The following is a 27,830-nucleotide window of genomic DNA, read 5'->3' on the forward strand; positions in this document are numbered from 1 at the left end:
ATAATAAGAATAATGTCTTTCTGTCATATGGCTGGGAGTATTAAGGAGATAATGCACATAGCATTCAGTAAATGGCAACATTTAAGCTGCCTTCCACTCTACTTTAAACCGAGGGAGGTACAGCGAGGGCTGCCATGAGGACTGGGGACAGGAGAACTTAGGAGGAGGGTCTTGTTACGTTCATTTGCAGTCACCACTTTTCAGATACACTTTTGTTTGAACTAAAAATTTCAAAACTGAAGACAAAACCCAAAGAACAAAGCATCCAAATATCAAAAACATGGTTTTAGTTACAGCAAGCCAAGGTTTTAGCAAGGTTTTTATTTTGGAAGAACTCAAAGCGCTTGTGTGAAAGAGAGAAATATGGGCTTACTATCTTAGGTAAAATTAAACAAATCCAAGTGATTAAGCCACAGTAAACTGCTGTCAACCTGAAGAGAAAAACCTGTAGAGGAGCAATCTGGAGTGGGAGAAAAGGGTAGTACAGCAGATACTTAGAAGCAGGCTGGGGAGGGCTTTTTCAAAAAAGTGACATGCCCCCCAGCTAAGTAATTCTGAGCTGTCTCCTTACATACGACGGAGTTATTACTTGTGAGATCCTTGTGCATAAACTATGGTTATCAATTTTTGCTGAGGATAGATCACTTGTAGGGATAGCAAGCAGGTACAATGGGTCAAGATCAAATTTCTAAAAACTTCCTATCTAACACTTTGGACTAAATGTAACCAATAGACATAACAGGTGTCAAAGTAAAGTCTTCACCTTATATCCAAAAACCAGCTACTTAAGTATGGACTGGGAAATGTGAAGAGTAGAAAACCTGAAATAGATTAAAAGCTCACTGAGGCCAAAAGCTATCAATGAATTAGCAGAAAATATAACCAAATAGGAAGTTAGAGTTTAATTCATTTTGCTGGTCAGATAATAGAAAGATGCTAAAACTAAAGAATAAACAGAACAAAGCCAATGAAAGTGTTCAAGGAGATGGTGAATTTGTCTGGCTATGGTAAAGGGGACTGACATAGTCACTAAAGGCCCCTGATCGACTGTAAAGTCAATAAGAAAAACTGAGAAATGGAGAGGACTCCACTCCACTCGAAAACACTACAGTGCGTAATTAACTTTTTGTACAACTTTTCATATCAGAACTTCCTAAGAGAAGTGAAATTTTTGTACCAGTCCTTATAACCAGTTCCCTTATTTCCAAATACCGATTCTCAAAGAAAATTGCTTATCTTACTTTTCTTTTCCTTTTTCTTTTCATCTTTCTTCTCTTCCTCTTCACCTCCAGCTCCAAGTAAGGTAAAGATAATTCCAGTCTGAGAATTAACACCTACAGCAGTAACTACCATTCTTCCAGAGCCTTCCATTACATGAGTACCTATGACAGAAAATTCGTTATGGATTTTTTCCTCCCACTTTCATATTTCAAATTTTAGTCATATTGTCTTTAATATCTAGTATGTAACAAGATAAATTCAGTAAGATATTAAATAAAGCCTAAATTCTTATGTTTAAGGTTTAAACTCTGTAATCCATGTTATATGAATTCAAAGCTCACTCCACGACTCATTTATCGTCATGGGATATTGGGCAAATTATAATACCTCAATTCCTCACCCATAGAATGAGGATAATAGTACCTACAGTTGATAAAAACAATGAGAGTCAAATAAGCCTACAAATAAATGTAAAGTGCTTTGCACACTGCCTGGAATTCATGGGGGTTCAAGGAATGCACATTATTTTTAATTATAAAATTATTACAGTGATTACTGACATTTCTCTGAGAAAAACAAATGTCCCATTTACCACACCCAACCCCAAACCTGTACCTAAAGCCAGCTTTCATCCCAGCCAGTCTACATTACTGCAACAGCCTCCCAGCTAGTCTCTGTCTTTCCAGTTTATCCTGAAATCAGTTTTAATCTTCCTAAAATGTGAATGTTATCATAATTGTCTCATGGCTCAAAAACCTTTGATTCTGCATTGCCTACTGGATTAAGTCCAAGGTCTTCACCTTGAGACCAACCAACCTTTCAAACTTTCATCCACTACTCTAACATAAAATTCCATTATAGAAAGCCTGGGAACAAAGATGGGAACACTGACTGTATTCTGACAATCCCTTACAACAATCTTGCAAGATGTTATTAGGCATTATTATTCCTATTTTCCCAAAGTTACACAACTATTAAGTGGCAAGACAAAGATTCAATCCAGTCCTGTCTGGAGACAAAGGGCATATTCTCCAACCCTCTCCAAAGGGTACTGTTCTCCAACTTGTACATCCACATCCCTGCATCTTTCCTTACTAATTAAAAGACTTCTCATCTCTCTACTGCACTATTTTTGTGAATTTTAAGTAGCTTTCAAAACCAACTCTTTTTTCTGAACTCTCAACAGTCTTCTTTATAGTTATCACATATTTCCTTGATCTCCTAGTTTACAACCATGTGGAGGACAGGTTCCATAGCCCCTATGGAACCATCTAATAGACCAAGTCAATACACTGAGGTTATTTGTTAAATAAAGTCATAAAGCATATGTACTTATTCCAGAAGTTATAAACTTATATTTGTCTATTAATTACTGGGGAACTTCTCCAATGTATATTTTTTAGGCCTTTGGTTTTCCTGCTTTTTAAAAAAAATCTATATTCTGAGTATTTCACTGATTATTAGCTTCTCTGCCAGTGAAAAGGCAGGGGAAACAAGAAATGAAATTCAAGATAGTGAAATAGTATTTAATGAGGAACTTCTACATGTAAAAGACAATTTCTTTCTTTTGACAATTCAGGCTTTTGGCAGATTTCAATTTTTTATGTTCTGTTCCTCCTTACCACAGGTAATCAGATGATGGCAGTTAATGTGCTCAGGCAAAGTAAACAGTTTTTGTTCTGGTCATATCCCCACGGCTAACTGAATAACTGCCTTTAAAAATCTAAATTTAAAAAGCCAAGAACAGCAGTGAGAGATGGCATCATGAGAATAAATTTAAAAATAAATGCATTTTATGTTTTTTAGTACATTTTTGGAATAGGGAAATAAATGCACAAAAACTTTCCCACCCACATTACGATAAGGGACTCTGCAAAGTTATTTCAGTCTTTTCTTAACCATGGAAAATTTACAGAGTTTTTGTGGTACACTTGGTGTGTTAGGGACCTGAGTCGACATAAAGCTTACTAGCAATCTCTGTTAAAATAGAAAAGGACCAACGTTCAGTTAAAGAACATCAACCTGAAGAGCTAATAAGCACTTTGTAAATGAGCTGGATGTACATAAAAGTCCATGCAGTATATACGGCAAAATGGCAAGAATACCATCTCAGGTTGCCAAATATCATGGTCCAGACAGTCTACGGTGGTTAAGGTATGATTTGATTGCTTCCCTTCCTTGGAAAAACTACAGATTTTTATTTGGTTAATAATTATAGTTTCTTAGAGGTATAGCAAGGAATAAGTAAAATGAGTCTATGTTATACTTAAATACAACATACTTACATATCCAAGAATATTTCCGTCTATTTGAAATGAATTACAACTACACCCATGTAAAGAAAAGGCTAAACAGAATGTTCTTGGTAGAGCAGGATTTTGAAGGTGTACGTACAAAATCCCAAGATATTTCTGAAGAAGTTAAGTCTGTTGTAATTGGGAACGCTACCCTTTTATAATGGTGTTTATAAATGCATACATATGTAATTACTCTGATTTTTAGTGGTAGGATGTTTTGCAATAAGCTTTTTAGGCACATGTTTGCCAATCTTCAAAAGTAATAGTTAAATTTAAATATACACCTGGAAGTTGTGACTCTCACTTAGCTGATTCTTGTCACAGTGACTCTGGTTTCAGTGAAGCCATGTTCAATCTCAAAATATAAAATTCACAAAGAACTGAAAAATTATAGCTGCCAAGTTATTACACAGTTAAATCAGCAGAAATCTCCTTACAATGTATAAAATGTTAGCACTCCACCAACATCTGAAAATGATAATAGAAGACAAATAGGCAACCTTCTGCTTGTTCCAAATTCTGGTATAATTCAATCTAATAAACACATGTAAACAACTGTCCTACAGGCAATTTTGTAAATTCTATAAATACTAGAAAATTAAGAGTAAAAACCTGGAAATCCAACGTAAAAGAACTGGCATACTTTTGGAGGCAAGCTGTGGTCCTCTTGCTTCCTCTCACGTGACATTTTAGAAAGCTGCCTGTGAATCTTCCCATCATCCCTTCCCTTTCATTTCTCATTAACCTCAGGTCAGGCTATCACAGTTACTGTTACAAGAGCCTCCCAAGTTGACACCCAGCTCCCCATTTCAAATAGTGCCCTCACCTGTCCCAATCCTCTTCATTCTCAGAACATGTCCTACTTGTGTGCAAATTCAATCCTCCCTAGTACATGTGGTGCTACTTCTGGGCCTACTGTTGATTAGCCATGTGATCTTCAATAAATAGTTTATCTCAGATTTATTCCTTGACAGTTAAATGCGGGAGTCGGATTAGACAAATTTTAAGGATTTTATCGGTTCCTTAAAAAACAAAACAAAACAAAACCCTATCCTTTATAGATCACCATAGACAGTTCATTAATTTGCTTTAAAAATACAATCATTCTGGGTGACTGGGTGGCTCAGTCGCTTGAGCGTCTGACTTCGGCTCAGGTCCTGATCTCACTGTTCACGAATTTGAGCCCCACATCAGGCTCTGTGCTGACACCTCAGAGCCTGGAGCCTGTTTAGATTCTGTGTCTCCTTTTTTCTCTGCCTCTCCCCGGCTCATGCTCTGTCTCTCTCTTCCTCTCTCAAAAATAAACATTACCAAAAATAAACAATAAAAAATAATCATTCTTTAATTTTACACAACAACAGGCCTTAAGAATAAATGTAATACAAGAAAACACAACAGAAGTCATCAGGCTTATATTTTACTTTTATCACTAACTAACATCACTGACTCTCAAAATCTCTTGATTTTTTTTTTTTTCATGTTCCTCATTTGTAAAATATGACTCTGGATTCAAAGACCTCTAATATCTCTGGCAATAAGATAATATCTCTGGCAACTTAGAGGAAAAAAAACCCAAAACAACTCCCTAAGGATTATAAGGGTAGAAGCTAACGTAAAATACAGAATCCTTCACCATGTAGGCTCTTAGGCAACTGTTTGCTGACAGTGGAAGAGAAAAAAGTTCAAAGATACAAAAGCAATTCATACCTGATAGAAGTAAGGGATCCTTATCTAAAGACTTCTTGACATGATCAGATTCACCAGTCAATGAACTTTCGTCAATTTTAAGATCATTGCCTTGAATTAGTATGCCATCAGCAGGAAGAAGATCACCTAAAACAAAGAGCAACTGTAATGCACACTGTAAACAAGATTACAATGACTTTACCTCTAACCTAAAAGGGGTTGCTCTTCTTCACTTACCGTATTTCACCTGAGCAATATCTCCAACAGTAATGTCAGCTACAGGTATCTGAATGACCTGACCACCCCTGATGACTGTGAACTTCTGTTCTTGTTCAATTCGACTCTGCAAACCTCTAAACTGTTTTTCCTTACTCCAGTCATTGAAAGCTGTTACTAACACCACACACACTACTGATAAGAGGATTGCAGCTCCTTCAATCCAACCAGTTTCACCTTCACCTTCTTCCTCTCCAACAGAAACTTCTCCACAAACTATATGAAAAGAAAGAAAATGCTTATCAAGAAAAGATTCTGAATTGATGGCAAAGACAAGCAATAAGTTAATTATGATGTTTACATACCTCGCTAATTTTACTCTAAGTACCTTACTGAAATCAAAGCATTCCATAATGGCAAGAATGCAAACTACGTCAATTTCAAGTTCCCTGCCTATGAAGATTCTCACCCTCAGGACAGGGAGGCAATCTAGGGCACTAAGATAAGCATAAGGACACTGAGGAAGATTAAACCTCAGCCTCAAGGCAAGTTCTTAATCTGTCAACACCACCTACCCCAGAGTCCTAAGGATTAAATGAGAGAACATTTGGAAAGTAGGTAGACCAGTGACTGAGAAAAATGGTTAATGCTATTAATTATTACATATGTTAGACAAGATATACATGAAAACCCACGAATCATGCTTACTTATTGTATATATTTTACAGGCGTACAAGCAAAACTTGGTTTCCATAACATGAAAAGGTAAGCAAAGTGCTACTCAATCCAACTATTTGGGCATCTACTCTAGATGCCAGGCATAATTTTAGGATCTGAGGACATGGCAGTAAACAAGACCCAAGCTCCCTCTCCTCACAAAACCCATACTTAGATTGGTAGGTGCAGACAGTGTATAAAGAATTCACGTAATAAAACAAATAATCAATTTCAGATATGGTAAATGCCATAAAGAAAACAAAGGGCGGTGATATGCTATCAAATGAAGAAAGGAAGTAACTGGTTGTGTGAACACAGAAGGTCCCTCTGAGGTGTCCATGATGTTTGAGCTAGGAGCCAAGTGATAAAAAGGAACTAGCCATATAATCGCTTTAAAGCATATCAGGAAGAGCATTCCAGGGAAAGATTAAAGAGTATTCCAGGGAAAGATTAAAATCGGTAAAAAGGCTTTATGGCACAAAAACGTTTACAGAAGAATGGAGGGGGGAAGAACCCCCCAAAACTCAAAATTTAAGGTAAAAAATGTTGAAGAAAGAACAGTGAAATAGTGCTGTTTTGACTGCGGGTTATAATCTGTTTGGAGTCTAAAATCAATTCAGTGGCGCATGACTAGCATTTTGAAAAACGAAACAGAACAAAATAAAAAGGATATACGTATAATAAAGGTAAGCATTATTTTCTTGAAAGTTTCCATTGGGTATTTACAAATTCACATGAATGAACAGGTTCTGCACTCCTCTTTAAAGTTCTTTCTTACTGAGGGTTGAGCTGAAAAGTCTGAAAAATCAGTGGTTCTCTTAGGACACGTAAAGCAGGAAAAAAAATTATTCAGAAGAAAAGAATGAGTAAATGAATGATACTAGAAACGATTAAAACATGTTCCAGAATACAGTGCATGAGCCAAAGAAATGATGTGAAGTATAAAGATACTGAATAAAGACTAATCCAGGAGAAGTATGTGGGACAAGATGAGGTCAGAGAAGACAGAGACTAGAATAAAATCAACTGGTGGTGGTGAAATGGAAGGAATGATGAGATTAAAAAACAAACAAACAAACAAACAAAACAAAATCCTGAGGACCATCAGCAGGATTCAGCCATCAATAGGTACAAGAGCATGTTTTCCAAAGGAGATGGCTGGACAATCCATCGAGAGTGCTGGCTTCTCCATCCAAATATTAAAACCTCTCTTTGAATTACATTCAGGCTGAAGAAATGACCACGTACCATTGTACACAATAACCAGTTAAACGAATTTATGGTTTACGATGTTCGAAACAGAAGTGGTAGGACAGTTTCTCCTTCCCCTTCCACCTGCCCAGAAGACACGAGATGTACTCCAGGTAGACCAAGTCAGGATGAGAGTTGAAATGCCATGTTGACCACTTTCACCAACTTGAAATATAGCTAAAATATTATCTTCCCAATGAAGCATTTCAACAGGTTTGATCTCACTGGTTAAAAATGTAAAAATGCAATACTTTCTAATAGTATGTAAGAACAATACATTGAAAGCAGAAGATGGACGGGGCGGGGGGGGGGGGCACCTGGGTGGCTCAGTCAGTTAAGTGTCTGACTTCAGCTCAGGTTATGATCTCACTGTTCGTGAGTTCAAGCCCCACGTTGGTCTCTATGCTGACAACTCAAAGCCTGGAGCCTGCTTCCGATTCTGTCTGTCTCTCTTTTCTCTCTCTGCCCTTCCCCCACTTGTACTGTCTGTGTGTCTGTCTCTCTCTCTCTCTCAAAAATAAACATTAAAAAAAAATTTTAAAAAAGAAGATGGAATTTACCAGTCATATGTCAAAAAAATTTTGTGTAACTGGTGGATGGGAGTGAAGATATCATTAGTGAGTACACTTCTCGCATGTGGATTTACAAAATGTTGTAAGTTTCTTTTCAGCTGTGAGAAACATTAAAACCAAGTTCTGAAATAACGCAAACTCAGACCCAAATCAAGGGAAATCAAGGTTAAATCAAAATTATAAAATAATGTATATTCAATCAGGCTATCAATAATGATATTTTATGGTTACTAAACATCAAAATTTTAAACCTCATTTCATCTTTTTAACATTTCAGTTTATATCTTTGCATATGTTTAAAACTATACATATTATAAAGTATAAACATTATACACACATTATGTAGATAGCTTTACATATATATAATTCATAAATGCATCCTTTGAATATATGCTCATATTTCTTCCTGATAAGGTATACAACCAAAAAAGTTTAAAGATCAATGCAACAGAGATTAAGGGGAAAAGAATTATGACACAATTATATCATTTTCAGCTTTAAATCTCACATGCATATTTAGAACTAGATGACTAAATATTTCAAAAGAGAACATGAAACAAGTTGATGCCATATTTCATTTCATATATAGTTCTACCTTAAATTACAGATAAATTTAGAATGATTTTGAAACAGATGGTAGTAAAATACTTCCAAAAATTAAATCCTTTTCCTGCTGCTGATCGTTACAAATTTTTAGAGTAGCTGCAGTGAAAAAATAATTGCAAAAATCAAAGTTACAAAAGGACTGTCCTATGCTTTCAGTAAAGTCAGAGTATAAATATAATAAAAATCTATTTAACCAAAGGTGTTCCCCTGTAAACATATTCACCTGAGAGAGATGCACAATCTAAATTCAGTCTGTGCTCTACCATAAGGCAAATATTCCATTCTTAAAATTCTCCATTTGGGCTATTTCTTGGATGGTGCATCAAGTATGTACATTAACAGTATAAAGAATCAGTTCTCAAAAAGTATTGTCTAGGAACCCCAGGAGGATCCCCCAAGGTCAAAACTATGTAATAATACCAAGATGTAATTTGCATTCTATCTCAGGAATGTGTAGTGGAATTTTCCAAAGACTACACTACATGTGCTAACACAAGACACTAAATGCAGAAGCAGATTATCTTCAATTATGCCAGACCTTAAAGAGATACAAGGAAATGAAGAATACTGCTAATACTCTTTTCATAATTTCACTTAAGATTTCATTAATAATTATAGCAATTATATTTATTATAATACAACACTTAGATACAATTTAAATGCACTGATACAATATTTTTAAATTTCTCAATTTTAATTAAGAATACAGTAAATATCTACAGATATAGCTCATATAATCAAAATCTGTTTGTGGAGTCCTTAGCATTTAGAGTATAAAGGGGCCCTCAGACCAAAAGGTTTGAGAACCTTGGTATTATACTAGTAACTAAAGATGTGTTTATTGTATGGGTTATAATGCTTATTTTTATACCATCAGTACTAGTAAGAAATTTTGATAATATAGTCTATGACTACAGATTTACTACTTAGTGTTAAAATATACATGATGAAAAGACACATGAAATACACTAATAAATGTTAAAAAAATGCAAATACTAACATTTCACCGTGGAACAAAAATATCTTTGTATGTTTTACTAACACCTTCTAGCAGATTTTGACTGTTTTTAAAGTGTCTTATGACACTGACAATTTTAGAGTATCTTCCCAGTTGGATCTAATGCCAGTATTCTCCTTAAACAAATTTGGGAAAGGGCTTGTCACTACATCCTAGAAATGAAGCAGTCCAAATTCCAAAAAGATTTGTCCTTGTTAGTAACAAAATCCATTCCTGTTGAAAATATTTTTCTTTAGTCTTCTTATAATCTTAGGGAAAAAAATGTTAAAAGTAAAGAAACACTTCATAATCTGCAAACTCGCTGAATTCTAGAATACCAATTCCCAATAGTCTATAATGATAGTTGGGTAAATTGAACACTACAGAATTTACCTATATGTTGATGAACATGGTATGACCTTCCCTTTTCACATAAAACATTTCATATACACACAGTTACACGCTCTCGTGCCTACCCACATATGCACACATACACATACGTGAGTACCCACAGACATACAAAACATATTTTAAAATCTGGGAGAATATGAAAATGGTACAGCAGTAATCTCCAAGAAGTGAGATTTTTGGTGAATGTTATTTCCTATGAATTGTCATTTTTCCCTCCTAATATTTCTACAGCAAAATATGTATTATTTATTTAATAAAAACAAAAGTTTAAAAAATAATTTGGCTCAATGTTGACAAGAATATTGCCTAAATTTTTTCTTATTTAGACAAGTGATTCTCAACCATAGACAATTTTGCCCCCTATCAGAAACCTGGCAATGTCTGGAGAAGTTCTGGTGGCCTCAACTGGAGGGTAGTACAGTGCAGGGTGACAAAGAATGCTCTGGTGTAAAATGTAAACAAAGCTGTTGCTGAAAAACCCTGCTCTCCGATAAACTGACTTCTTCAGTGACCTACTTTCTAAAATAAACAAACAAAAAACACAACTCTCACATGAGCTCCAGGCATACCTTTAATGGCATCACTTTAAATTTTTACTTAACCCAACTTTTAGAGTTAGCTAATGTTTATTTAACTCTTCATAACTTGAAAGGCATAAGAATAAAGTTTTTACAAAGAAAAATATTGGTATATTACTCTCCTGATATATAAAATACTACTGGTTCACTCTATAGCTATTTAAATATAGTGACCAAAACCCAAGCTAGGTTTCTTAGCAGTTATAGAATGTACTGTCAAGGACTATCTATTTTAAATAAATTGATTAAAAAGAGAGTAAGAAATTTTAAAAGAGAAATGAAGAACATAGGCAGGAGAAAGACAAAACCATTGTAGCTACAAGTTAAAGCAGATCTACCACTGTATGATGTACTTTTCCTTTGGTCAAGATAAGTTGTAGTATAAACATTTCTAGAATGGCAAGGCAATTACCCGAATCATGCATATAATAACAATTTAAGAACTTGAAAAATAATGAATCAGGGAAGAGAACAGAATTTTGCTTTCATAATGATTTCCAAAAAATTAAAAAAAAAAAACAAACCCAAAATTAAAAACTGTAATTATTTCAATTTAATGTTCAAAGACCTTAAAAACCATGATGGCACAAACCACACTGTGTATGTGACTTAGCTCTTTGCCAACACGTGGTATACACACATTGGCAGGTTATTTAACCTCTGTTATCAAACGGGGAAGTGACACTAGCTCATAGGGTTATTATAAAATTATCTGAGATGGTATATTTAAAGAACAATTAAAAACACTGCTAGAATGCTACCTAGCACACTTCCCTGACCTTTACTTATGTTTTCCCTCCCAAATGCCAACCTATTATTATATTTTAATTAAGCAAATGAATTGAATTTATTAACATCACACATGAAAGTCTTTTTTTTTTTTTCCCCTCCCCAATTTACTTACGTGCATTATCCCCTTCGGGAGGTTGATAAAAAGAAAGGCCCAATGATACTATGGCTGCAATTTCTAATATAATTAAAGTGACATCTTGTAATGCTTCCCATACTAATTGAAGAAAGGTTTTTGGCTTTTTAGGAGGTATAAAATTCTTTCCAAACACTGCTTCTCTTCTCTCTATATCTGCAGGGTTTCCACTCAAACCTGGTGAAAAGAAACAAATTTCAGTGAAAAGTTTCACTACTTACAAAAGGAAATACCTATTTTACTCAAAACATTAATTCATTACACTTTATTTAAAAATTTTTTTTTTAATGTTTACTTATTTTTGAGAGAGAGAGAGAGAGAGACAAAGCATGAGCAGGGGAGGGGCAGGGAGAGAGGGAGAAAGAGAATCCCAAGCAGGCTCCAGGCTCTGAGTTGTCAGCACAGAGCCCAATGCAGGGCTCGAACCCACAGACCGTGAGATCATGACCCGAGCTAAAGTTGGATGCTCAACCGACTGAGCCACCCAGGTGCCCCTTCATTCATTGCACTTCAGATTCCAATTCATAAGACCCAATCAAACTGACTTTTACACATTATATCAAATGAACAGAATTTAAATCACTGAAAAACATGTACAGTGCTTTAAAAGAACAATTCATGTAGACAGGTCAAGACTAGATTAAAAATTTTCACTTTTCCAAAATGTTCATTTTTGATATTACCTTATACCATCTTGTAGGCTGCCAGAGACCAGAGTGATATGACAGTTGGATGGGTTTTATATTGGAATTAAACATTTCCCTGACCTTTACTTATGATGTTTTCCCTCCCAAAATGGGGAATTATGTATTTATTTGATTTACTTACAGCATCTTGGTCACCCTAATCAGAGAAAGTCTTTGATTTTCACTCTTATTTACTAAGTAACAATGAAACATTTATCACAAGCTCTAAAATTTCTCCATTAAAATGTCTGTTATACATGGACTGATAAATGATTTGCAAGTCACACACACACAAAAAAAAAGGAAATTATGGGATGACCTTTCTTTTGAATTTTATTTTTAGGATTTCCAGCTTGAGAAACAGGTACTGCTATTGACTGATAGCGCCCACTGTCACTGTAAGGGAAAAGGTGCATGGTAGGACATAATATTTATTGCCTGGAATGTGGAATTGGACGGTTATGAGGAAAGAGGTTAAGAGAGAGTTGGATGACATGAATTTTGCCTTTCCCTTATCCCATCAAGCAGGTCCTCCTCAAACTTAACCGTGCTGATCCAATCAAACCTAGATAAATATATCCCAAATAGCTAAAGCGAAGTACATACACATTTATATTTTTGTGGGAGGTATGAAAACAGGCAGGAGTGACAAATGACATGTTTCTGAGTCTGCTTAAAAATATCAAAGAAGGCAAAGATATCAGAATGACACAACTTTCAATTTATCATCATAAATTTAAATTTATAATTAATTTAGTTAACATAAACTCTTTTTTTGGCAAGAGCTCATCCCAAGAGAACAGCAAAGGAGCGAGACAGGAAAACAGCAGATTACTGGGAGGCTCTTGGTTTTAGGTGTTTCAACTAGTAATCTCAGTGTGGAGGCAGGCAAAGAGTAGAAGAGAGAGAACAAAGAAAGTACGCTTTTAGAATAAACAATAAGAAATGAACACAGACATTTTAAAGTAATTATTTATTTGGTTAAAGGTATCAATGAGATTCCAAAGAATGTTTTCATTAGCAACTGTAACAAGGTCCGTCCATACTGGGCAGAAAGATTTGAGATTTCTGATGACAAAAGTCATCATCTGAAAGCTTCCACAGAGCTCCAGGCTTTGAGACAGTTCAATAGAAAGAAAGGAATGAAAGGATTGTAGTAATTGTGACTGTGGGAAAGAGAATATGAGAGAAGAAACTTGCAAATTGTAATTTAGAATCCACAGTTTCTTCAGACTAGAGCAATGTTCCCCACTCACACCTGGCTGAAACCAGTTAACACTGGTCCATGGTTTAATTGAGGGACAGAGGAATCAATGCAGTAAGGTTTTCCACAAAACAAAATTTGTTTTAAAGGACTAAACTTTGAGATGTTCTGAGATTATGTGCTTGCCGCTTTTTAAATTTAAGTGCCCTTTCTCTTATAAAAAGATAGTAAGTTTGTTATATCTTGTATTTCAATGACCTTACTAGAAAAAATAAAAGACAACCTTCCCTAGCTGTCAGTCTCCAATCTTTTTTTCTATGAAATTTGAAGATATTGGTTTTATCAGTTTAACTCACACTTAATAGAACCTACTATTAATTACAAGTATATAACACCTAGTAGTTTTAAGTAGCACCACTATAACTATAAAAATAATTGACCCAAACCTACATTAATTATAACGGAGGCCAACATTTTATGTTAATGCTGATAAGAAGAGCCACAGAGCTAAAGAGAGCTTAAAAGCCTATCCGAAAGGGTGCCTGGGTGGCTCAGTCAGGTAAGTGTCCAACTGTTGATTTGGGCTCAGGTCATGATCTCCTGGTTGGTGGGCTCAAGCCCTGCATCTGGCCCTGCATCCAGCAGCATCAGTGCAGAGCCTGCTTGGGATTCTCTCTTCCTCTCTCTCTGCCTCCACCTCAAAATGAACTCTAAAAAAAATGTATCTGGAGGGAATCTGGGAATTAAAAAAGCAGCCGGTCCTAAAGGTTACTGTAATTCTTCTAAACCACTACCACACATACAAGCACTCACCTAAGACACTACATCAATAAAGTCATCTGGGTTACAAACTAGAAGACCTAGATTCCAGTTCACCTACTGAAATTTTACACATGTCACTTAATGTCTGTGGCAGTTGGGGTAGAGGCATTAATATTTGTTGGTGTATCTTACAAACTTGTTTGGAAGGGCCTAAGAAGGTACAATGGATCAAAGCATATACTACAGAGTAACAGTGATTGAGCTCAGTAAGGGGATGACAAGTTATAAACTGGACATTACAGGTTTTAATTCCACTTTGGGGGAAATTAATTTCCATAAATGCAGAATAATAAACTCACATAATCTAAATATAATGAAGTTAAGAGTTTTGTAACAATAGTCTGTTCCCCACCCTATATTTACTTAACATCTACTACTTGCAGGGACTATTCTACATCCTGAGGAGTCAGTATAAACACGCTATATATTCAGCAATCTTATACTGGAGGGAAACAAAGAGATTATTAAAGTAACATAGCGAGAAGACTAGTACTATTCTAAGTGCAACGGAAACCTTTCTAAAACAGAAGGGATTTAAAGCACCATAGAGTATGGTAGTAATAATTGATCTCATTTAAATTGTTGTGTGAAGTATAAATTGAAGAGAGCATGAGTGGAGGGAAAAGACCAGTAAGGAGGCTGTTTAAGTGGAAAGTAAGAGGTGATCGTGGCTAGTATCTGAGGTTTTTAACTGAATCTGCCAATTATCCTGTAAAAAGATCAGACAGGACTTGCTAAACGACTGGATGTGGATGAAAGAAAAAGAATGATATCTAAGTTTTTTTTGTTTTTTTTTGTGTCTATACACTTAAATGATTGGATAGTAAAGACATTCACCAAGATAGAGCAGGCCTTTGGGAATTGCAGAATTAAGTGGAAAAAGAGAGGCAAGAGTTAACAGTTTCATTTTACAGATTTACACCTGAGATGCCCATTTGTTTTTTAATGTTTTATTTTTGAGACAGAGAGAGAGAGAGCATGAGCTGTCAGCACAGAGCCTGACACTGGGCTCGAACTCACGAGCTGCGAGATCAAGACCTGAGCCGAAGTTGGACGCTTAACCGACTGGGCCACCCAGGCGCCCCTGAGATGCCTATTTAAATAAACAAGTGTAGAGGTCTGTAGACAGCTGGCTAGCCATATTCGGAACTCAGAAGAGGTCTGCGCCAGAAAATCAATGCGCAGATGATTCTGGAGTCATGGACCCAAAGAGAGCTCCCAGAAAGCAGACAAGAGAGAAGGGTTAAGGCTAGAAACTTGGAATAGTCCCCAACATTTAATGATCAGATAGGGGAAGAAAAGGCAACCCAAAGAAACGGGCAGGGGGAGGTGGCTGGCTCAAAAACAGGCTCGTGTAAAATTATGGAAGCCTACAAAAGGAGCGTTTTTTAAAAAAGATGAAGATGATGTGGATGATGACATCAAATGAGTAAGATGAAGCCAGAAAATAAGACGACTGGCTTTGGTTAGATGGAGGCCCTTGAGAAGAAATTTTCCAGTGGAATGCTGTGAAGCAAGTCTGATTAGAAAGAACTGAAGATAGAATAAGAATTAGAAAATGGGTGGAAACTATGATTATACAACTTTTTCCACGAGTATGATGCAGCAGAGAAAAATAAAGCAGTAAAGGTGAATTAAAGTGGATAAATAAACCCATTATGCTTTTTTAAAGATGAGTGATAGATATCAAGGCAAGTAATTTACCAGTGTATAATCAAGTAGAGAAGACAACACTGATGAATCCAGGGTGTAGATGTTAGCCTCCTCTAAGGGCAGGAAGAGGCTTCCATTGGTAGGAAAGAGAAAGCAAAGTTCTTGAGGGAAGGGAAATAGCCAAGCTGGTAAAACTGGTAATGAGACTACATGGTCTTAGTTTTGAAAATAGAGTAGATATGACATGAAATCATTAAGTATAACTTATGAATAAATATACTGACAACTCTTCTGCCTGGTCCCATTGGCTCAGTTGACTGTAGAATAGTGGCAATGAGGCCAAGGGCATGTGTGGCATCTGATCTCCTTATGCCCCAATTAGCTTCACAAAGAGACAATATATTTAAAAAAACCATCAAAGCAGCTGTGAAAATGAATCAAGGAAACCGATTTAAAATGGAGTTCGGAAGCCATGAGGAGACAGTTCTTGGGCATGTAGCACTCCTCTCAGCTTACATGAGCAGCAGGAAGGAGGAAGATTTCCACATGCCTTAGTAACAGCAAACTTCCCACCACCTGCAGCCAGTGAGAAACCACCACAACCTGGAGCTCTTGTTCTTCTCCAATGAAGTTATTTTCAAAATGACTCACCCCATGTCCTCCCAGCACCCCATAAAAGCTAGCCTCCCCTCTGTTTCTTCAGACTTACCTATGGTTTGCCACAGTCTGCTTGTCCTGAATGGCAACGCCACTGTTATTCCTGAATAAACTCATCTTCATTTAATTAAATTACCATTTGTTTCACTTAAGGTTGATTACATGGTGTCATGAAGTGGGATCAGAAGGTGCAGAACCCCTGGGGAACTAATGACTGTTTGTGGGTCCCACTTGAGCCCCTTGTCCTCTCCATTTCTGTGAGCTGTCTTTTTCCTTTTGGTTCAGTGGGTTTTCTCTTGGATTCGAATTTAGTCTCTTTGGTTCAGCTCCCTATCTGCTTTTGTGAATGCACTACCCTTCTTGGTGAGTTCTCTTTTGTTTTCTGTACTTCTGCTTTGAGTAATGGGATCCGTAAAATCCAAAGAGTTAAGCAGGTCACCTTCTGGCATACCTATCTTTTTTATGTCTAAAAACTATGGTTTCAGAAGTTGTAAAATAGCTACAAAAATGGCAAAATCTTACTAAAGACAATCCAAAATCACAATGGCCATTATGAGAAATGTTCCAGTTAGACAGGATCATTTAAGAAGTGCATTTGAAAGCAAAGGAGTCCCAAATCAAACAGAATGGGGCACCTATTTTTATTGGTATGCAGAAGTTTCCAAACTTCAAAATTCCAAAATAGCTTCATTGAAAGATTTGTTGTAAAAAGCTAATGAAAAAGTAAAGATATAAGAGGTACCAAAAACAAAAGGCTTTAAGACTGACATAATACTCTTACTGTGACATAATACTCCTACTGCTCCCCTCTTTCTTCCTCTGAGTACTCATTCTAGCAATCCTCTGTCTGAATTGCCTTTACACTCTGAAGAGACTATTAAATTACCTTTTAAAATAACACCGCCTGAGACTACAGGTGATTCTCTTCAGTTATTTTTCACTCCTTGGTCAAAGGCCACGCTAAAGGCCAAATGAAGTTAGGGCTATAGTTAACTAATTTCTTGAACTCAAGAGAAAATTCTCTAACAGTTTTAATAACTGGATTAACTCCAGAGATTACTGGAAACATAAAAAGGCAGAAAATAAGATGAGAGGCACTAGTCGGAGCCTGACAGAAAATTTTGTTAAGGCACTCTTCCCTCTGCTCATTGTGGATAATGTAGTTGGATCAGTGGAACAAGCTATAATGTCACTTAAGTTGCAACTCAATTCGTTGAGGAATTGAGAACAACAAACCTTATCTTGCAAATCCTTGTGAAACTAGAAATGCAACTCTAGAGACAATTCAAAGTTTATCCATTTCTTTTTTGCCAATACCCAAACCTCCCCTACTAATCTTTAAAGGTTTGTAACTTGCATTCTTCCTTGTGCCTCTGAGATGTAAATGCTAAAGTGCAAACTTCAGGGAAGTAATTCTTACCAGAAGAAAAACAAAAGGGGGAAAGGTCCTTCAAAACTTAGCTTTAGCTATCTGGGCAGGTAGCCTTAACTAATTCCATCTACCAGAAAAGTTAGATCCAACTTTTATCATGAGTGAAATGGAAGCCTCTGTTTATGTCTGTCTGTATGTTTAAGTGTGCCTATGCATGTGTCTTGTGTATATGTAGTACTGTCTACCTCCAATAGAATTACTACAATCAATTTGTAAAAGACTTCTATTTAACTGACTCAAATGCGAATTAAGTATTCATAGAAATTCTCAAAAATGTAATAGAAAGTAACCTAAATGTTTTTCAGGTTCCCCTGAGTTTGGCAAACAAAAGCTGGCCTTAAGTTTGGTTTAATTAAAATAGGCATGTCTTCAGAGTTACCAGGATTAAATAGAATGTAAACATACAACTTTTATTCTACCCGGTTTTAGTAGTCAAGTAAGTTCACGTTATCTCTGTTACAAAATCTGTCAACAAGAATAACAGCTTGGGAAGATGGTTGATTTTGTCTAATGTCTCATGAAGTTTTTGTGGGATCTAAACATAATTGTTAAGAGCAAGTAAACTAAATAGAAGTTAAGTAGGATAAAAAGGTTTTAGGTGAACTTTTCAAATAATTTCCCCAAGTCTTTTTGGGGAACCTTAAAGTTTTGCTGCATTAAATATGAGTTAAATTCATTAAATATCCAGATCATTTCCAAGTAAGATAAAATATTGCAACACAGATTATTGAACATAGGTTTTTTTGCTTCCTTTTACAGAGGAACTAAAGATATTTGAGTCTAACAGTAAACATGTTTTAGCCATGCTTAAAAATTTTCTATGAAAAAAGCATGTTTTCAGAAATCATAAAATTTATAAAATCTGCCAATTCACAGAATGCTAATGTAAAGGCCAGTTCTTAATTGTTTACTTCTTAATTAAAGTTGCTAAGGGTTAAGAATTCTAATTAATATGTGTGCTTAAAGCTACTAGAAATAATAAGGAGACACCTCTATATGCAAAAAAATTATGACATGGGCTTTTGGTAAAAGAAGATATAAGGAATATAAATGCACTTTTTAGAGGGAAAATTTGTCCTAGTGAGGCTAGTTATTTAAAAAGAGAAAAGACAGGATAAAATCTGAATGTAAAACGAAAGTTGTAGGTTTGTGGAAAAGGAATCTTTGGGCATTTTAATGTACAGTCAAGCTGGTTAAGATTAAAATAAATTTATTTAAAAATGAGTTTTAATTTCAAAAGTACAGTGGTACAAAATTGGAATTTGTTCTTTTTCCTGTCAAAAGAACAATGTTTTCAGGGCCCCTGGGTGGCTCAGTAGGTTAAGTGTCTGACTCTTGGTTTCACCTAAGGTCATGATTTCGCAGTTTTGTGGGTTTGAGCCCTGTGTCAGGCTCTGCAGCGTGGAGTCTGCTTGGGATTCTCTCTCCTACTCTCTCTCTCTGCCCTTCCCCCGCTCAAGCTGTCTCTCTCTCAAAATAAATAAATAAACTTAAAAAAAAAAAAAAAGAACAATGTTTTCTTACATTATTGATCTGCTCTTAAGAACAAATTGTAAACAAAGGTTTTCCTTTACTTTTAATGTAATCTTCCTAGAAAAACAAAGATTGTGTGTTTTGCTTTCATCAAGTCTTTGGTTACTTAAAAAAAAAAAAGCTGAGTCTTTTCAATATTAAAGAAGCTAAGGCTTTTTACAACTATTTAACTTTCTGTATTTTTCTGCAAAGTCTTTGTCACTTTGATTAAATGGATACCTAAAGTATTGTTTCACGGTGACATATGATCCTCTTTGACCAAAGGTCCAAATCGTTTGATATTTAAAAAAAAAGTGTCTGTTTATTTTGGACAGACAGAGCACAAGTGGGGGAGGGGCAGAGAAAGAGAGAGAGGAAGACCTATAATTAATCCAAAGCAGGTTCCAGGCTCTGAGCTGGCAGCACAGAGCCTAGTACAGGCTCGAACTCATGAAAGGCAAGATCATGACCTGAGCCAAAGTTGGGCACTTAACTGACTGAACCACCCAGGTGCCCTGAAATCTTTTGATATTTTTGACAAACTTCCCAAAAAATCAAATTCAAAAGGAAGTATTTTGATCTTGAACTAACTTTAGGTTTTTACAGAGGGCCCCTAGAACATATCAAAGGACTTGTTCTCCTTATAAAGAAGGATATGTTAAACTAATTAGACTTATTTGATATGTTAAATTACCTGGGAAGTATTGTTAAAAACAGGTGATGCTAAACTTTCTTAGAATAAATTTGCATGGAAATGTTATTAATGTGTCCCAATAATAGCATGAAATTTCTAAAGATCTTATATGCCTTTTTATCACGTTAACATTTATAATTCTGGTTACTATCATAAAGGGTAAGTCACAAAATTACCAAATTTCCTTGTCAACTGCATTATAATGAACTCTCATCGGATTTTAACCATGGCCACTTTTAAGTGTTTTGGCCATTTACAGACAGTTACTGTTTTACTCTGATGCTTATACAAGTGTTTCTGCAAAAGTACTTCACCTTCAAGAAGCTTCAGGAAAGGATGGTTTTCTGATAACTTTAAGACAATAAAACTGAACTTGGTAAGAATTTCCAGAACTAGTGGGAAAACTGAATGCAAGCAGAACAATTAAAAACATGGGACTAAATGAACTGAGAGGATTGTTATAATTTTTATAGCTTCTTTAGTTTAAAACATTACTGATTCTGTAATATTTTGCTTTCCCAGATTTTAGGAAACGCTTTTCTCTCTTAAGCTATCAATAATTTGGTAAGATACACCTTTGTGAATAAAGACAAAACATTTACTTTTTCTATGTGATCCCTCCAGAATTTGCAAACTCTTTGTGAGTATTCTTATTTTTATGATAATAATTTGCATAAATTCAGTAAGAATCTTTTCTCTTTATATCAGGACAGAGAAACACTGGTTGTATTACCAAAGCTTTGACTGGAATATCGTATTTGAGAAATGTGCATAGATTCAGATAGAACCAGAGAGTTTTAAAGAACACAGTTTGACTTTACAGAGCCAATAAATAAAGCCCTTTGAAGGAAAAATCAACTTGGTACCTTGCTTACAAAATTCCAGGAAAGCAGTCTTAAAAAGAGCTTAGATGGTTAATCACTTTTCTTGCTGCACTAATGCAAATAATCAAGCAATGTTTCATGCAAAGAAATTATTTTTACTATAAAAAATGAGGGTACTTGAAGAGAGAACAAATTATGTTTACCTCTTTGTCTAGATCAGATTCTAATCCTATTAACTGTCCTTGAGTTTCTGTTATATACTTGTAAATTGAACTGGATCCTGAATTCTAGCTTCCTCAAAAATCTGGCTACAACTCTCCAAAGTAACATTTCCAATTTTCTCCCACCCTTTTGATTTGGAATCAGTTTGAACAAAGACTGCCCCAAGAATCTAGTTGGAAAGGACTATACCAGGTCCTCCTCACCACCCAGATGGCAGCCAGACTTCAGGGACTTAAACCTTGAATATGTATCTCACAGATGAAAAAGGCTCCACTTGACATTTGGCCCTACACAGATAGAGACCTCTGAATCAAACTGACTAGAGAAAGAAGTAGCTGACATAGAGGATGACTACTTACTCACCCTGATGCTTAATCAAGACTTCATCTCAAACATGAAACTTTTGTCTTTCCCTTTATTTTTTCAACTCTGGTACTGGCCTGGAAAGATAACATCTTCATCTGCTTCTCCCAGGCCTTTGTTAAGGAGGGGTAACTTTTGCCTTTCAGACTGTGGGATTTGTCATTTAAAACTCTTATCTATCTATTAACAGTGCCACCTTAGTGAGAGTGATTCATACCCCAACAGGATTTATGTTTATCTGGGGTGGTTATCATTCATTCACCTTGGGCCTATACAGCTAGCATATAGCAAAGCAAGGTCTCTTAAGCTACCCCTAACTTTTCACAAACCAACTCAAGCACCTTCCTTAGTTGAATCCCCTGCACTGTCAAATCAGAAAGGACCTACCAGGAGGTTTTATGATTCAGGGTTCACTTCTGTTAGCAGGGCCATACTTCCCTGGTTAGGAGTAAATGTGAACAGGAATATAGCAAGAAATCTCTCCTTAACTCTTAGAGATACTGCAGAATCAGTGCCAAGACAACACCGGCCCAAAAAAGAGCCTTAGACTCTTTGACCAAAGTTGATAATAGGTCAGTCCTTGACTAGCTTTTAGCTGAGCAAGGAGGTGTCTGCACTGTGGCCAACACCACCTGCTGCACCTGGATTAACACTTCTGGGGAAGTTAAAACTCAGTTACATAAGATCATTGAGCAACCCACTTGGCTTAAAAAGGAAGTTGACCAGCCAACCTGGAATTTCCTAGTCAGCACTAGGAGATTTGGTGGCGGCAGTAGGACCAAAGGAGATTTCCAACAGCTCTGGGGACAAAGAGAAATACAGGCGTGGTACCTGCAAACCCTTTTTTGAGTTTAGTCTTTCCTGCTGTTTCTGAAGGCCATGAAAATAATATAGCAAACAGAATGTTAGCCCAATGCCTTGAGATGATCTCCAACGTTTCTAAGCTTAATAAGATATAAATTTATGCATGGGAAATGCCTGACAGCTCCTCCTGCTATTTGCCCTGTTACTCAAAAGTGGCATCCATGGTTTCCACTTTCTACCCATTCCTCCTCCCCCCACCAAAACCCCCATGTGAGACATGACTCCTGGGAAAGGTCCTTCCAAGCACCAATTGACAAATAGAGAAAAATATTTCAATCAAAATGAATGATCTGATGCTTGATCAGTGATGCTTTCTGAGAAACATCTTAATCAAAAGGGGGAAAAGTGAAAACAAATCAAGGAAATCTGATTTAAAATGCAGTTGGGAAGCCATGAAGGGAGAGTTCCCATGCACACAGTGCTCATCTCAGCTTACATGAGCAGCAGGAAGGAGGAAGGTTTCCACATGCCTCAGTAATAGCAAACTGCTCACCACTTACAGCCAGTGAGAAACCACCACAATCTTAAACTCTTCTTCTTTAATACAATTATGTTCAGAACAACCCTCTTTAATTTCCTCCCAGAGCCTCGTACTGTCTTCCTCAGACTTATCTACAGTTTGCCATAATTTGCTTGTCCTGAATTACAATTCCCCTGCTATTCCTGAATAAACTCATCTTTGTTTAATTAAATTACCACTTGTTTTATTTAAGGTTAACAATCTCAGAATTATGTTTTTTTTTTTTTTTTTTCCTAGGTCTTAGCAACTGAGTGTGAGTGGGTGAAAGTTTCCTGTCAAAGTCCAGGCCACTTAAAAGACATATGTAATTGGAATGCCTGGGTGGTTCAGTTGGTTAAGCGTCCGACTCTCGATTTTGGCTCAGGTCATGATCTCAAAGTTCACGGGTTTGAGCTCTGTGTCATGCTCTGCTTGCTTTGGATTCTCTCTCTTCTCCTCTCTCTCTCAAAAATAAACAAACATTTTAGGAGGAAAAAAAAAAGATGTATATAATGATTTCATTAGAAAAGGGAAAAAGAGAGTATGCTTTCAGAAAGTAAAGCCTGGAAAGGTTGAGAAAATAAGATGCCTAAAATGAATCAGGCTTCTAGGCTGAAGGCTTGGGGTAAAAATGTGGAGTGGAGCTACAAGAAACACCAGAATCCAGATGACATGTGAAGTCTTAGATGTGCATGGCATCATCCAAGGAGAGTATACAAAGAGGAGTGTGCACAGATAAATGGAAACCTGAGGCCCACCAACATCTAAAGGAAAACACAGAAGGCTGATACATGACCGGCCAAATAGGAAGAAAGAAAACCCTAAGAATCTAATATTAAGAAAACCAGAACAGAATGGTTTGAAAAGGAAATATAAAGGTGCTTGGTTAGCTCAGTTAGAAGAGCATGCAACTCTTGGGGTGCCTGGGTGGCTCAGTAGGTTAATAAGCATCTGACTCTTGATGTTAGCTCAGGTCATGAACTCATAGTCATGAGATCAAGCCCCGTGTGGGGCTCTGCAATGACAGCGTACAGCCTGCTTGGGATTCTCTCTCCCTCTTTCTCTGTCCCTCCCCTGCTCATTTTCTCAAATAAATAAACCTTAAAAAAAAAAAAGAACAACATGCAACTCTTGATGTTGGGGTAGTGAGTTTGAGTCCCATGTTGGGTGTAGAGATTACTAAAAAAATAAAAAAATAAAATAAAAAGGAAGTCTATCGCACTCAGAAAAGTGAACTTAAAACAACTCTAATATTATACTACTTCAGGCTCTATCAAGTACAACTTTAAGAAATAATATATATGCAACAAAGTTAGAGAAGTAGTGTTACAATTACCTTCAAAAAATTCATAAGCAATGAAAACTAGTGAGCTGAGCAGGTATTCAATTAAATGCATAATTCTCTATTACAGCAGCAATAAATTTCCAGGACAAGGTCATGCAGGATTATCAATATCAAACCCTTGTTGGTAACTCTGTACAAGTATTAAAATATGCGTGGCTGGCATACCATGGCGATGGGAATCCTTCCTGAGTGCCTGAAAGAGCTGTGCCAACCTGTATAACCAAGCACATCCATCAGAGGATTCTTGCAGTAGCCTATAAGTCAACAATGATTCATGCTGGGCAACCGGATGATTTTTTTTTTTAGAGTTAAAATATATTTCCATGTGTGAATGTTAGTTTTCTTGTATTACATCATGAAGACCTGGTCAAAAGCACACGATTTCTAACAGTCTTACCTCTAGGAGTGTGAACATAAACTGCCAGCATTATGGGAACATTAGTCAGCCAGAGACAATTACTGTTGACTTTACCTTGCTTTCTACCACACAACTCTTTTGTTTCTTTCTACCACTGTTTCCTTTTCTTATTCCCTTTGCTTTTTTTCTCTCTTATACCTAATTTTAGCAACTACTTCAGAAACTTAGTGTCTCATTTACTTTCTTGCCTCTTTACAACGCTATGGAGCCATCCATGTCTCCTACAAAATACCACTCAGTACCTGTCTTTAATCTGTATACATTCATTGTTACCCTTTATTTAACATGGTACTACTGAATGATAAACATGCTACCAGGGCTAGAGACCTGCGTTCCAGAAATCTCTTTATTAGACAGTCTCCTCTACCATCCAATATAAAATATAACATAGATAACACAGGAACACATTAAAATGGAAAAGATACCGAAAGCTAGGTTAAAAGTAAAAGGATCAATAAATAGGATTTACAACAGGAATAAGAAAATCAATACAGGAAAACAATAAAGATAATGAAAAAAACTACAGGGATAATTGCATGTAGTTAGGATGTTGTAAGAAGGTAATTCTGTCATAAAAGTATATTCTTAGATTCTGACGACTCTTAAGAGAGGTGCTTTCTCTAATAGACAAAGCAGAAATATGAGGTGACAAGTCTTTATTTCAGTTAACCTTGAAATTTATACTTCCAATTCTTTTAAGAGTAGAGATGGCTACATTTTTAATATGAAAATCACATCTGGCTCAAAACACTTCCTATTGATCAGTACACATTAAGAATGTCTCAAATCCAGTTAAAGGAGTACTCTGCTGGAAGACGAGCAGTAAATTAGCAGGCCAAATGAGGAAGCACACAGATACAACTTCCTGCAGGCCAAATGAGGAAGCACACAGATACAACTTCCTGAACAGGGCATATTTTAAAACGACTGACTGAGCAACAGAACCTTTATTAAACTCAAAATTGTTTTCACTATAAAACTCCTGCCAACAAAAAATACTATTTGAGAAGACAGAACACAGGTACCTCTTTCTTAATATTGTCAACTCTTTTGCAAGTTGTATGAGCTGAACTTTCATAACAGGCGATATAATATAGTGGTTAAAAGCATGTAGCTAGAATGTCAAGGTTTGAATCCCTGCTCTGGCACCTTAAGAGCTGTGAGACTTTGAGTAAGCCGATTAACCTTTTTGTGTTGTGGATTCTTTGGCTGTAAAAAAAAGGTAAGGCTGTTGTGAGGATAAAGTGAATTAATATTTGTAAGTGCTAACAACAACCTACTGGGAACAAAAAAGCATTACCTATGTATTATTTTTGTTGTAACTGCTCTTAAGAAATGTCTTAAGCTGTTCCTCCTCCAGATTTTATAGCAATCTAATAGCCACATCCCCAATATTTCTGATTTTCCTTTTCCACTCACTTTTCTCTTAAGCAGACATCAATAATACACTATGCATTTCATCTAGCTGTCTTGTAAATTTGTCTCCCCCTTGTAAAAATAAGTCAGGGATTGTTTTATTGACGAATATATCTACCCAGCCAAGAAAAGTACCTACCACAGAGCAGGCAGAATATCCCAGCAATTCTAAGGTGCACATATTCTTACACTGTGTTAACACTGATGAGATTGGGATGTAACTTAATTACACACTTATAATTATCTTACGATTAAAACTGCCAACACTAATTCTTTCTTTAGAGGGAATAAACACCATATGGCAATTAACAACCTAGATCTGATGAAAGACTATATGTATCAATGAATGAATTAATGAATGAAAGAATTAAAGAAACAAACTTCAGTTTTCCTAACCAAACTTCATGTTCTTTAAAAAATTATTTTAATCTCACTTTCCCTCACGATAAGCAGCTTATATTAACAAAAGAGTACTTATTGTCTGGATCATTTTCTTGGGCAAACCCCTGGCTGATTACCCCTGATGATGATTTATTTACTATCATTTGCCTAGTTGATCAGTGACAAAATGTTCATTAGCTTTCTTAATAAATTATTTCTAAATTAAACTAAAACTGTTCCTCTGGAAACAATATTCTTATGAAGGCTGGTGCTGTTTTTATTTAATCTTACAACTGTAAACACAAATATAATGCTTAAAATGGTTTGTTCATATTCTTTAAAAGAATCTTTCAAAATGACAAACTGTTTATATACAACCAGTAAAGACAAAAGTTTGTACAAATTTTAACAAAAATTCACAATACTAGGAAGAAGATGAGCAAGAATTTTCTAAGAATAAAAGAGGGAAATAGATTTCATATATTTCATAGCACAAAGCAGCAACAACGAACATCAAATTTTGAGTGTTCAAGTGAATTATTTCTAGTAATTACCCACAGCTCCCATCATATTGTAAGAAAGATACATAACCATCTCCTCCCCAAATTTCAAAACTATTGTACTAAATGCAAAATTTTTCAGTTAACTTAATAAACTTCACTAATTAAACTAAAATCAATGTAAGGAGTACAGCCTAAAATAACAAAAAAGAATACAAAAATAAACAAAAGAAAGTGCAATACAAACTAATGAGAATCACGTCTATTAAAAATGAGAACAGACCATGTTGGGGTGTTAAGTTATTAGAAGACAAGAATTTTGATTAACTAATAGCAGAGGAATACAAAGACAACCTGGTTGAAGGATGTGTAGTTAGGTAATGAAACTGAAGTTCATTATCACCTTTTATGAACAAACTATGTAATTATACTGAGGATTTTTTATAATGTTTCCTATTAATTTGGTGATTATGAACCATCCAACAATTAGGTTTTAGGTTAAATGGATAAAGTACATATAGTTGAATTAATGAATATACTGAGAACAGCACATCAATATACAATTCTCTAAACAGGATATAAAGTTAGCTAATATTTCAAAATGGGTTTGAATAATGAACAAGCTACAAATTTTGTTAAATTACTATCTGTTACAGTCCATGGGTTTGTTCCTGAATCCTAGAATTTACATCAACAACAGGGATCCCAGCTACTTTAAAATGGTACAGCATATTAAGGTATAACTAAGAAGCTCATGTTTCTAAGTAGTTCTGACTTAAGGAAAAGATCCAGAAGATACGAAGACTTAACAGGTCTTACAGAAAAAAGAACATACTCCAAGTGATCAAGGAAGCCCTTTCC

The 27,830-nt window shown here is 35.9% G+C and overlaps 1 protein-coding gene across 5 annotated transcripts in view; it reads right to left on the reverse strand.

Moving 5' to 3' along the window:
• The window catches only part of ATP2B1 (ATPase plasma membrane Ca2+ transporting 1), a 132,147-nt gene that overhangs the window by 42,107 nt on the left and 62,210 nt on the right, over positions 1 to 27,830 (reverse strand). For all 5 annotated transcript variants that reach the window (XM_060656803.3, XM_060656800.3, XM_060656804.3 and 2 more), the window contains exons 3-6: positions 11,457 to 11,654; positions 5,442 to 5,696; positions 5,226 to 5,351; positions 1,242 to 1,382 (exon numbers count right to left, since the gene is read on the reverse strand). In XM_060656803.3, coding sequence (XP_060512786.1) covers positions 1,242 to 1,382; positions 5,226 to 5,351; positions 5,442 to 5,696; positions 11,457 to 11,654 — 720 coding nt within the window. The remainder of the gene's footprint in view (positions 1 to 1,241; positions 1,383 to 5,225; positions 5,352 to 5,441; positions 5,697 to 11,456; positions 11,655 to 27,830) is intronic.

The sequence above is a fragment of the Panthera onca genome, chromosome B4 (genome assembly GCF_046562875.1).
Source record: "Panthera onca isolate mPanOnc1 chromosome B4, mPanOnc1 haplotype 2, whole genome shotgun sequence".
Lineage (NCBI taxonomy): Eukaryota > Metazoa > Chordata > Mammalia > Carnivora > Felidae > Panthera > Panthera onca.